This window comes from Apaloderma vittatum, unplaced genomic scaffold (genome assembly GCF_000703405.1).
Source record: "Apaloderma vittatum isolate BGI_N311 unplaced genomic scaffold, ASM70340v1 scaffold10924, whole genome shotgun sequence".
Classification (NCBI taxonomy): Eukaryota; Metazoa; Chordata; class Aves; order Trogoniformes; family Trogonidae; genus Apaloderma; species Apaloderma vittatum.
In genome coordinates, this window is record NW_009714365.1 from 21923 (window position 1) to 34302 (window position 12380).

General features: G+C 41.5%; 1 protein-coding gene across 1 annotated transcript in view; it reads right to left on the bottom strand.

The window, feature by feature from the left end:
* Window positions 1-12380, bottom strand: part of SEMA6A (sema domain, transmembrane domain (TM), and cytoplasmic domain, (semaphorin) 6A) — a 60247-nt gene that overhangs the window by 17265 nt on the left and 30602 nt on the right. The window contains exons 16-18 of the mRNA XM_009868739.1: window positions 12077-12097; window positions 11894-11944; window positions 4919-5083 (exon numbers count right to left, since the gene is read on the bottom strand). Of these exons, the coding sequence (XP_009867041.1) occupies window positions 4919-5083; window positions 11894-11944; window positions 12077-12097 (237 nt within the window). The remainder of the gene's footprint in view (window positions 1-4918; window positions 5084-11893; window positions 11945-12076; window positions 12098-12380) is intronic.

The window sequence follows — 12380 nt, forward strand, 5'->3', positions numbered from 1 at the left end:
CAGAGACAAGCATTGTCAGTACTTGGCAAATCTTTCAAGTAGCGATAATCACAGTAAAATTTAGTAACACTGCCACTTGTGTACAATATGAAATATCTTCTGGAGTCAGGTTTTGAAATAAACAGCGCTTGGGCTCCCCAATGGCACAGCCCTCCAAATAAAGGAATTGACTATTGCTAATGATGTCTAATTCTGTACCAGAGGAATGGCTGCAGTTATTAATAACAATAATACAGATTCTACAATCCATAAAATAATAGGTGCTACCAGGTACCACATCCCCAGAAGCATTCTTGACAGCCAAATACATCACCAACTCTTAACTCTGTAAACTGTGTCCATCACATCTTGCTTCTAACCAGCTTTTTACTATTGGTACATGGATATCAACAAAAGGCTTGTTAAAGAAAGGAGATACCACTCCATAATCTCCACTTAACAAGTGTTGAAACAAGTAAGAATACAAACATTAAGTCTGCTAACAGCAACGCTACCCTTTGGTCATTCACTGCCCATCTCAGCTATGTCCATCTAAATGCTGCGGAGAAGAAGCTGTAGCAGAGCCATGAAATCGTAAGCTAGATTTGCAACCAACTAATCAAAACTGGGCTTAAAAGGCAGGCTCCAGGCATTTAGGGAACTAGTAAGAAAACTGAGCAGTTGGCTGCATTTGTGCTAATGAACCCAGGACTTGAAAAGCATGAGGCATTTTTGAAGGGAGGCAGGAAGGACAGGAGGCAGCAGAGAAGGGCAGCAGGGTAATGAATAGGCAAGGGCAGATACTCCTGAATAAAATCACTTTGTTTTCTTCACTCTACAAGTGCTACGTGTCTACTCCCCGCTTCGTTAGTAAGACGACTTCAGAGGCACAGCGCTACAGCACTATTAGAGTGTAGAGGGTAAAGCCTTGGAGCTTCACGACTGTGGAGGGAGGGAGACCAAGTACAATGGCAGCAGGGGGGAAGGTTAGACAGCAAGGTTAGGGAAACTGTTTCGACAAAGGTGAGAAACACACAATTAAATTAACACTGAAACACAGCAAGAAAGAAAACAAAATGTAAACATACTCCAGAACATGTTTTTTTTCTTTTTTTGTTTTTTTTCTGGGTAGCAGAAGAGGAAGAGGGGTGCAGCTTGCCCAATCAGAGCTGATTTGTTTTGTTTTGCTTTTTTTTTTTGTTCTGCAATAAGAAGGACAGATTCCTTAATGGCCAAAATGAAAATGCCAGTGGGATGGCAATGCATAGCTCCCACTCTACGTGTTGCACTACACATTTTCATCTTGGCAAGAAATGTGATGTAGCTCAGAAACAACAATCCCAGAGTATATTTAGCTACTAAAGCTGTGGCACACAAATGTCACATTCCCATGAGTCAACCCTTTTAAAGAACCCCCTCTTCACACCCCCACAGATATTCCCCAAGATGCCTGCACTGAATTAAAAGTGAAGCATATGGATGGATGTGACATCATCAAAGCACCCGTGTTACAGAAAAGAAGGCAGCAAGTGGATTCTGTACAATTAGTACAATCACTAAGAAGCCGTTTGTGAGCACAGGAAAAGAAAGAAAACACTGTCCAAAGGATTAGACACAACCAATGAATGACCACACAAAGCACCTTGCAAAACAAAGAGAAAATGTTTTTTGTTTAAAAAAGAGAATATTTTTTCTTTGTGAATGCATGAAAGAAAAAGAAATCATAGCAAAAGTGGAAACAAAATCTTGATAAAAGGATAGTAAGCGTAACATTTTCTGATTTAATTTTGTGTAAGAACTCTTTGCTTTGCCCTTTTAAAACAAAAAATCAATAGTAATTTTGGAGCCAACCAGCTCTGACTGGGCAAAGCAAGGAGTAACAACACACAAGTAGATGGTAATGGTAAACAACCATGCGGTCACCTCTGCCGCCATTGTTTTGATTGTGTGTAGACTGCTTCCAGCTTTGTCAATATTCATAATTAGGCACCAAAGAATGCATGATATTTAAATGACCCCATCAAGTGCTAATAAGGCTCTTTGGCAACCATCACTCCCTGGGGAGGCAACTATTGAATGTAAGCCACCTCATCAGTCAGTGAATTGAAGCGAAAATGATTAGAATCCAACAGCTATACATTTATTAATACTTTCACTGCATGCTATTCTGAAAGCTGCTACTGGCATACAAGATGCTTTTAAGAGCTAGCTTTCCATCTATTAAGCATTGCTTCACAAAAGATTTGCAAAGTAGGGACCCACACATAACAAATAGTGCCATTCCCCGCATTCTTCTGGGTATGTAAAGAGCCAGATCTTCCACTGTCAGTGGTTTCTGACACCAACAGAAGAGCTAGGTTCAAGGATCTCTTCCTTCCTTCCTTCCTTGCTCATCAAATCTGCTTAATAACATCCCCTCCTCTCAGAGTGAAGGAGAGAAAGATACCACTTACTTTCAGAAGAGGGAACACTGGATTTTCTAAGAAATGTCCTCTCACCTCAAGCATTTTGAATACCAGGTGTTACTAACAGATGGGACAGAAAAAGAAAAAAGCCTTATTTTTGGCTATCAGCATTATCACTGATGTATTGCTGAAAGGAAAGAGGAATGACAGGTAAATCACATGCCATCTTTAGAAGGGCATGCAGGTTTATCTGCCTTCCTTCTTCTACACATGTGATACCCAGAAATCACTTATTTTGAATTGCCCTTCTACAGTTGAAGAGCAAGTGCTGAGGAATTAAAAAAACGAGGGTGGTATCTCAAACTTAGCTTAAACAGGAATTAGGAATCTGAGCTTTCATCTTCAGCACTCTCAGTCGCCTGCACCCTAAATTACAGGTGCGAGTCTGAGTATTGCAGCAGCCTGAAATTCTTCCTCTGCCGAGGCTCAGTAGCCCACAGGTAAGCAGAGTGCAGGGGAGCTCTGCTTAACTCACATGTAAGCCTGACCAGGTGCTAGAAATTCACATTTTTGCTTTAGATTTGCAGTTATTCTCCCAGAATGTCTATAGGATTAAGCTCTTAAAAAAATATAAATAATAATTGTTCAAATGAGGGCCACTTCTAAAACTCAGTTGAAGGAAGAAGAGCAAATTCCGGGTTTTCCCTTTTTTATATGAAAAGCTTATTGCTGGAAGGTGGAAGACAAGTTCGCGTCCTCTGCCTAAGGTAGTTCAAATCTTCATATTCCATTTCCTGCCACCAAGCCTAAAAGCCAAGGCTACTAGTTTCATGTTTTCCATGGCATCTCAGCAAGTTTTACTGCATCTCCTGCCCAATTTGACTGGCCTCCTCATCTGGAAAACTGCTGGGTCAGCCAGGTGACACCCAGTACCTTCGTGGCTACGAAGCATGAAGGCTCTTTGAGGTCAATCCTGCAGAGTTCAGTGAGAAATCCAGGATATCCCAGGACTGTGTGAGGCATTGTGTTATCTGAGGTGTTGTGAATAACAGGCAGTGAGTTCACAGTCTGGGTCCAGACCAACACCAGCTGTTAGTGCAGCTCTGCTGAAGACCATTCTGCAGTGTTAATATGCTCATCATTCCCTGCTCTCTACAGCCAATGCAAAGAATTCAAGATTCTCTGGGTCAGACGGAGGGGAAGGAATATGATTTAGTAACCTACTAGTTTGGGCAGACAATGCAAATCAGCAGGTTTGGCATGCCAGTAGCTTCTCCAGGAACAGCTGATGCTTTTGTCTAATGAGTTTTTCATGTAAAATGCATGAACAATAGAGACTGGAATCCACATTTCAATTAATATTTTAAGTGTTTTATATCAAGTACTCATAGCAGAAAGGACTGAAGCTCATGTGCGTTCTTGCCCCTGGTGAGTGCTGTAACCACTCAGCAAGTGAGTTTTCCTAATATCCATTCTCCTTCTGGCCCAGTGAGTACTTAATTAGTCCATACAGAGTGAAACATCTTCAACAGAGAAGAGATTGAAAGAAGCTATCTAAGACCACCCTGGAGAAGAGTACCAAGGACTTAGATCTCTCTAGGCAGTGGAGCTATTTGAACCGAAGTCCCCTGTTTAAAAAGGAACCATTTTAACCTCTTTGAGACAGAAATTAAAGGGAGCTGAGAGAATGTTGGATGGCCAAGATGGAAACGGGATGCAACACCATCCTTACAAGGAGAAAAGCTGCTTCTTCTCTAAGCACATTCAAGTGGCAAATTTAGGCAATTCTCTGTACATATTCCAAAGTGGGACTGGAGGCCAAAGGGCTCTCACTTGTGTTAGAACCAAGTGTGCTTCAGCACAGGGCTGAACACTGTGAAAAGACACCTAAATCCCAACGTCTTGTTGCTTTAAAAATGCAATACAGAATCTCTCCCCACCAGCGATCAGCTCCGCATCTTTTCAAATACGCTAATGACCTCCTTATCCGCCACTCTTGAAGGCATTTGATGCTCCGATCTCACTGATGACAGTGAGACTTCAGCCCAGTGAAGAGGACTACTGTCAGTTTTACTTCAGTGGTTAAACTGAGACGACCTTCAGTATCTCTGTCACTGAGAGAGAAAAATAATGTGAAATTAGCTGAGATCTGCTGTGCTGCCCTTTCAATTCAGGTGAAAAGGCAATATAGAAGTGCACCCTTTAATAATGATGGGAAGCCACAGATCTTCCTCTACCAGAGAACAGAGCAGATCAAGTTTAAAGAGAGCTAAATCCCCACTGTTTCTCTCCTTCCCGTGCACATGCACAACACACTCTGCATAGGCATACACTTCTGTTTGTTTTGTGTGGTTTCCTCAGGCAGTGAATTATCTGAGTCTGAGATTGGCTGTTTAGTTTCAGGCTTTACAATAAGCTTTTAATTATAGCACAGGAGTTTTATTACATGTTACTCAGAGCCAGCTGGAAGCAGTTACACTTTAGTCCTTTCCCCCCTCCCTCCTCACCACAGGATGTCATTTCCAAGGCCTTACCCTTCTTGTCTTGATGATTATGGGATGAAACTGCCACATATGGATCTGTATTTTCAGATGAACCCAGTGGATCCTTCCAATTCAGCATGCGTCCCCTAGCATCATAACCCTGTCGAGCGCGAGAGTCAGAAGTGGTGGTGCTTGGGACTAGGGAACTGGAGTGTCCTGTTTACATTATAAATACAGGTAGGGAAGACAAGTCTCATTAGTCACTTACCACACTACCTCCCCATGCTCAGGAATGCACGCACTGCTTTGCTTCCATGATGGGTGAATGTCTTGTCTTAGGCTGAACAAAAGGTCCTTCAAAGCACAGACCCATGGAAACAGGGGATTTGAACCTTCCAAATCAGATCATTTAAAGAGGTGCACACATGCCTCGGGCTGCCACTGAGCTCATGGTTGTGCTTTTACTCAACACAGTTATATGCGTGTGGAAGAGGGTGAACACAGTTTATCTGACTCAAGCATCCTTCAGCTGGATTCAACACACACTCCTGACCAACAGTGAAGTGTCAGGCCATGCTGTCTGGTACTAGCTTAGTTAAAAAGCAATTTTAAAACCAATTTAAGATGGAACAACCAACATGGCTGAAACTGAATGGGAATGCTGGAGGAGCTACAAACCGGCCACATCAGCAACTCTGTGCCCCATGTCCCCACGGGAATGAGGGACTGCCCTGCACCGGCACGCTCACACTGCAGCATCGCCCTCCTGATGGGAAATGTGTGAGGACTCTTGGCTGCCTGCACCTGCCTGCACCCTCACCATCAGTCCTGCGTCACCTGATGGTCCAAAATGGTTCTGAGATAAGCATCCAACTGAACACCATTTCTGCTCAGTATGGCCATGAACACATCTTAGTACACAGATCTGCCCAAGAGCCTGTGACTCCAGCAGCTGATGGACAAAGGTCTCATACCTTTTTTCCATCACAACTACTCTAGTCTTTGTTCCTTCTGTCCCGAATAAGGTTGATGAGCTCCTTGCCTATCAAACACACCTGAACAAACAGAATGTACACAGGACACGTCCTGCTGGAAGCACTGAACAACTTTAACCACGGTTTAGTTGGGGCAGAAATGTGTTATTAGACTTGTATGCGCTTTGCAGCTCCATCCTGAGAAGTATGTCAGCACCCAGTATGTTTGGAATGTATCACCTCTGAAAGATGGCTTCAACCCTTGCTTGCCAGTGGCTTGGACTGCTCCACTGCTGCTGGGGTGAGGGCACTGAAATTCCAACCACACCACAACAATTGGACTGCAAAACTGCACGTTTCTGAAAGTTCCTTTTTGGCATGTGCACCAAAATTAATTATGTTTGAGCAGGACTCGGGCTGCTTTGTGCCTGGTTAATCTAACGTGGAGTAACTACATTTCCCCTTACCTACTTTCCTGACAGAGCACATCAAAAGAAGGGTTTCTGAAACACGCTCAAACAAACCAAGAGAATCGGATTATTCAGACAGAATGACAGACAACACTTCTTCTCAGATAATGCCAGACAGACTGACAGCAGCTCTCCTTGCTTCTACCTCCTTTTTAACAGACAGAGAAAATTAATTTTCCTTCTTTAGATGTGAGTCTCCCTTGGAGAGAAGTCCAATCACCAGTCTACAGACTGCCCTAGCAGGGACCCTCTCCCCACTCCTTCCTTTGATGTTTCACTGCTCAGAAAAATAATTTGAGAATCACTTGTGTAGACATAGACCAACACAAGAAGCCCAAATTTAAAGCCTCACAGAGAAGGCATAGAGCTATGCTTCTGTAGTTTATTTTAAACAGTCACTGAATAAGCATAAAAGCTCTTGGAAGCTGCATCTCGAAAAGGCTGATTTAAATGGTTTCTAAAGCCATCAAGTCCTGGCTTGGGAAAGATGATGAACCTAGGTATGCAACTCCACTCCAGCAATCAAAAATCTAAATGTTGGTCACCAATGCTCTCAAGCTTTTCAATGCACTCATGTGCCTCATTTTATCCAGCCCTTTCATTGGCTTCATGGTGCTGGACTACTGATGAAGCCAGTAAAAAAGCTGCAACTTCTACTAAGATGCTGCTATGATTTAAAGTCCATAATGGTCTTAGAGGGAGAAAATGTCTGTGTTCCTCCGTATATTTTCAAGATATCTTTTTGATTTATTGCACAGGATTATATATGGCAGCATTGTGTTTTGCATACGATGTGGACACAACTAACTCCTTTAACTGGCATGGTTAGCAGGGAAAATTGGTCAAATTCATAGTGTTCTTACCAGAAAGCCATCCTTCAGCTAATCATTAACACAGTTCAGCTCTGGATCTCAGGCTGAAGGTTTATATTGACAAGGGCACTGGATTATTTTACCTCTCATGATAGGAAGTGTGGTTTCTCCCAGCCACCTTTCTTTAACATAGCAAATTAAAAGCTCTATTTTGTTGAAGACAGAACTTTTAATGTCATTCAAACAGAAAATAGAATCCAAATATTATCTACTTCTAAAAGGTTTCTACAAGCCACAGCACAGCTAGGAGCATTGGTTAGACACAGTTAGATGGATGACGGGCTCCAACACAACCGTGACGCCTGCTCCACAGCAGTCCTCCAGCAGGGCTGCTTGCTTCCAAAAGGACAGGTAGAGGTCCAGCAATTGAAAACACATGCCTCTCAAAGCCAGATCATGCTGGAGCATCAAAATGTTCATCCCTACACCACTTCATGCTTGTCAACTCCTGGGCTCATCCACAAGGAATAAGAGAAATAATGGGATAGAGAACAGCCCAGAAAATGGAAATTATGAGATTTCCATGTCTTTTCTTCTCTAAGGACTAAACCACAGTACAGGCACTTGTGGGGCTCCAGTCTTCAAGTTAACACCCCATTCAGCAACCATAATAACGTATATGATATTTGGTCAGCCTACAAACAGTGCTGCACTCAACATATGAAAGCAATTAGTCATTGCTTGATGAGGAGGTAAAAGACAAGGAAATCTTGCAGCAATCATATTTTATGCCTGTGTTTGATACATATTATATGCCCATATCTCTGTCCAGACACTTGCACTTCAGGTGTTCTTAAAGGGGGAATTCTAAGGAAAAGCCGTAAGTATGGCTAAAGAAAAAATATTTCTTAATACAGTCATCTAGAGGCAATATATGCCGAAGGGACACATTTTCTGAAAGAAAAAAAAAACACCTGAACCATATGCTGCACACAGAGAACTTCTTCGTAATGGAAAGTTAAGGCTTTGTGGAGATATTAATGTATACCAGATGGTCGTTAGGTAGAGAAGGGTTTCACACAAATGCGAGAAATCAGTCTATTCACTCTGTTACTAATGTGACAGTCTAGTACACACTGAGAAACAACCTTCCACACCTAATCGAGATAGAATTTCTTCCACCTGATTTTAAGGAAGCAGTGCAGGAGCAGATTAGACCTTATTAGCCTATACCACTTGTGTTAGAGCCATATTCTACAAACAGTAGCGGGCAGTGGCTGCTCCTCTAAGCAGTATCCCTCTGTCCCCTTAAGTGCCTGAATAGCCAGTCCTGCTGGGTGAATTTCACCTCTTGGCAGAGTGGCACCACAGATGTAAGAGCTGGTTAAGTTTCTCTCATAAATAGAGAAAAGGCTGAAGCGGCAGGCAACCCAGTTCTGTCCCTCTCACATGCTGCCATTTTTACACCTTTACAATGTGCTGTATAGTTTGCAACACATAGTGAGCCTTTTTTTTTCTATTACACCATTTTTACTAGTCTGACTGTGTAAATAGACTTTGCTGCAATTTAAAGAGGCTTTACAATATCTGCGATGTGGCCAGTGCGTCCATGTTAATATGGGTTAATACCTAAACATCTAAAAAACCAGTTCTGTCTTTGTTTTAAAACAAACCATCTGAAAAACTGCAGACACAGTGCTTTTCAAACTTCTTTGTTTAAAGTAAACATGAAAAAATCAAAACAGACACACTTTAAAAAAAAAGCCTGGTTTAGGTGCTTCCATTATTTGCAGGAACTTTTCATTTGGAGTGCTGTAATCAAGTAACAGAAGGGGAGTAAAAGCACTTTGTGTCTACAGGCACAGATAATGATTCAGAAGGGCTGAACTTCTGTAACTATAGCTCATTCTGAAGTGCACTTGTAAAATATAAGGAGTTTTCTTCCGTTTAAAACAAAGACAGGGTTTCAATACGTATTTGATAGTTGCTCTAACATGCACACGTCATTAGGATCTCAGCGGTTAAGATGTCTGCACACTATCCTATTAACAGCTATAGCAACCTAATTAGACAATTAGAGGGAAAGGCTAAATCAATATTACAGAGGGAGAAAAGGCTACGGCTAGAGGGTAAAATAAGGGCCCAATTCACCAAGAACTGATGTCTCCAAAGGTAATTGAAGCCGCTTACAATTTTGCAGTGGAATCTCGCCTAATCTCCTTGTTTAAATACGTGCCTCTTGCATCATTTCTCTCTGACCTTCTGCAGCCAGACCTTCAGCCCATCTTCTTGGGTGTCAAAAGGGATGCACCTGTACGGTCATCTGTGTGGACTTTGTGCTTTGGCTGGCCCAGAAAAGGGAGCCTACCTGCTGAATTCAGGAGGAGGCTGATGCCAATAACACAAAGATTAAGGGCTTGGTTCTCCTTTCACTCATGCTGCTACAGATTGACAGTAAGTCTGCTGAAATGATCTGATTTATAGTGGAGTAAATTAAGGGAATCAGGCCTTAAGACTTTTTTTGGCAACTGCAGTTCCAGATGACTTTGGATATATTTAGCCCAATGGATCCAAAAGCACCCTGAGCAGTCACTTGGCTGTTATTCTAGTATATTCCAGTGTTCTGAGGTTTAATCTATTATGAAATATCATTTACTTATGCATTTAACTGTACTCAATAACATTAATACGCACCATTTATAATTCTTTTTCTCAAGAAAAAAATTACTTGGAGCAGTCACTATAGCGAGCAAACATGACCATGTTTACTGAGACTGGTTTACTACCTCATGCTGGAATTTTTTACACTCCTCATGTGGAAGATCAACAGAGGTGACTGGCACACTTCCCTTTGTTTGGTGAAAAGAATGACTGACTGCAATAATATCAGAATGAGTATTAAAACCACTAAACCCATAAAAGGAAGAGATGACTTAACTAGAGACCATGATATCAGGATCTACCTGAGAAGGGTCAGTGAAATCATCTGTGAAAGACAGGGCATGAATGGGAACCAATGTTACTGTTGGGTCAGCATTTCTCCCTTGCATATAGCTGTAGGGTTCTACTTTAAGAGCTGTGTTAATTCACAGAGTCTGTCTTCGGGCTTGATGTGCCTGGATAGTAAAATTAAATTCCTTTTGTTACCTGTACTCCCTGGGACTGCAGCTTTTTTCACTGTACTGCTCACTTGAATCACTTTTCCGCTTTCTTGATCGGATTAAACTATAAGTTTATGCTAAAGTCCATGCTAATATGGACGGAATCCAGAACCATAGCCCCACAGTTACAACTGTGCAGCCTACACATGCACTTAGAAGCAGGAAATCTAGAATATTTCTGGCACGTCAGCCCTATGCTCAAGGCCATCTTCTTTATATTCAGCAGTACATACTTTGTGATTACTGTTCTTTAATTACAGCATTTTCCAAAGGAGATCTGTATATGCAAATTAAACCATGGGTCTTCCATACATTATGAAGTCACAATTTGTGTTTGATTTTGTATATTCCCTTCACTGTTTTTTATTGTCATATTTTCAAACAAGTTTCACCTGCACATTTTCCATTTCCTGGTAATAAACAGCACAGGGAACTTGATTTTATTTTTATAAATGTTGAACGGTATTACCGTGCCTGCAGTTATTTTTATTCTGCTCTACTGAGCTGTCATTGGTTCTGTTCTGTACCTACGTATTTTGCAGGCACGAGATAAAAGGATCAATTAAATGTTCATCACAACTGCACACTAACCTACCTACATTCAGCCAAATATATGGTGAATTTTCCCTAGCTCTGATGAACTGCTAGTCTTGTACAGCCCGAAAGCAACTTCACAAGCAAGCTCCCTTCCCATGTGGAAATTTGCCATTGACTTCACTGGGAGCAATACCACACATCCTCTTAGCATCTGAGTACTTGTATTTGTTCAGGATGTCTATAAAGAAGAACTAGTATAGTACAGTCTAGGTTTGAAGTTAAAGTGATTATTTATTCTGCAATAATTTCTTACGAAGCTATTTATTCTGCATTCCAAGTACCAGCATAATCCACTTCCAAATATACAAAACAAAGTGGTGCTACAGATTAACAGCTGCCTCATGGGAAACTGTTACTCTAGGCTTGCAGAAATGCTCCTCTTCAGCTCAGGTAATCTGATTTTCTATGCGAATCCCTTTTTTTTTTAACAGATCAAGCTCCGTTCAGGCATTAAGATATTCAAAGCATGGACACCATAAGTGACTCACTCCAGAAGTGACAGGAACCTTCAGGAACTGAGGCATAACCCAGTCTCAACTCACATGGAAAACAGAATAATTTTCCTTATAAGAGATCTTTCTGTAAACCAGGGGCAGTTCAGCTCCTTTCCCTAAGATATTCCTGGCTGGTTGCTGAAGTAGTCATGACACCAGCCTAGACAATCCATGAGTGGGATGTGAGCTGTTATCTTGCTTCTCCTGGTGAACAGATAAGATGCATCACTGTACCCAAGTGTTCCTTTGCCTGAGTGTTCAGACAAAGCATGCTCTTAATCAAGTCTGCTGGCATGCCATTAAAATAGGCCATATCTGACATTAATTCAGTGGAGACAGTTTTGAGAATGACTAGAAAAGAAGGATTGAAAATCAAGACGTGTGACTTAATCCTGGTTGTGTTTAGTGAATCAGGCCCTCAGAACCAAGACAAAATAAGGGAAAAAGGGTAACAGCTATTTGCGTACTAGCTAACACGAGGATCTGGGGAGAATTTTTAAAAACACCCATAGACTGACCATACACTGTGCCGTAAGACATTTCATGATCAGGTGAAGCTGTTGAAATGTCTATAAATAAAATAAATTGGTAAGAAACATTAAATAAAACAAAACTATGAAAATACTTAAAAGTTTGGTAAGAAGTGATTCCTCCAAAATGGATTTGCTGTCAGTAAATAATGAAACTAAGAGCTTCCTTACCATTCAGGGCTACGAAGGAATCTGAAAGACAAATAACAGGGGAAAAATAATTATTTCTCTCTCTTTTTTATCATTTTAATAGTTTGCTGCTAGCAACCTTTTATGCTTCAGCTCATATTTATATGTATTCGATTAGTACTCTGAGGACCTAGGTAAAACTGATATTCAGACATACCCAAAACTAAAGTCTGGCTTTGAAAGTGTTCACGACCAGCCCTTGTGCAAGGGACAACAAGTGGGAAGGCCAGCATCCTCCCTGCCATGGCCTTCTCTGCAAGATCCAAGTCCTAAACAAACACAAGGC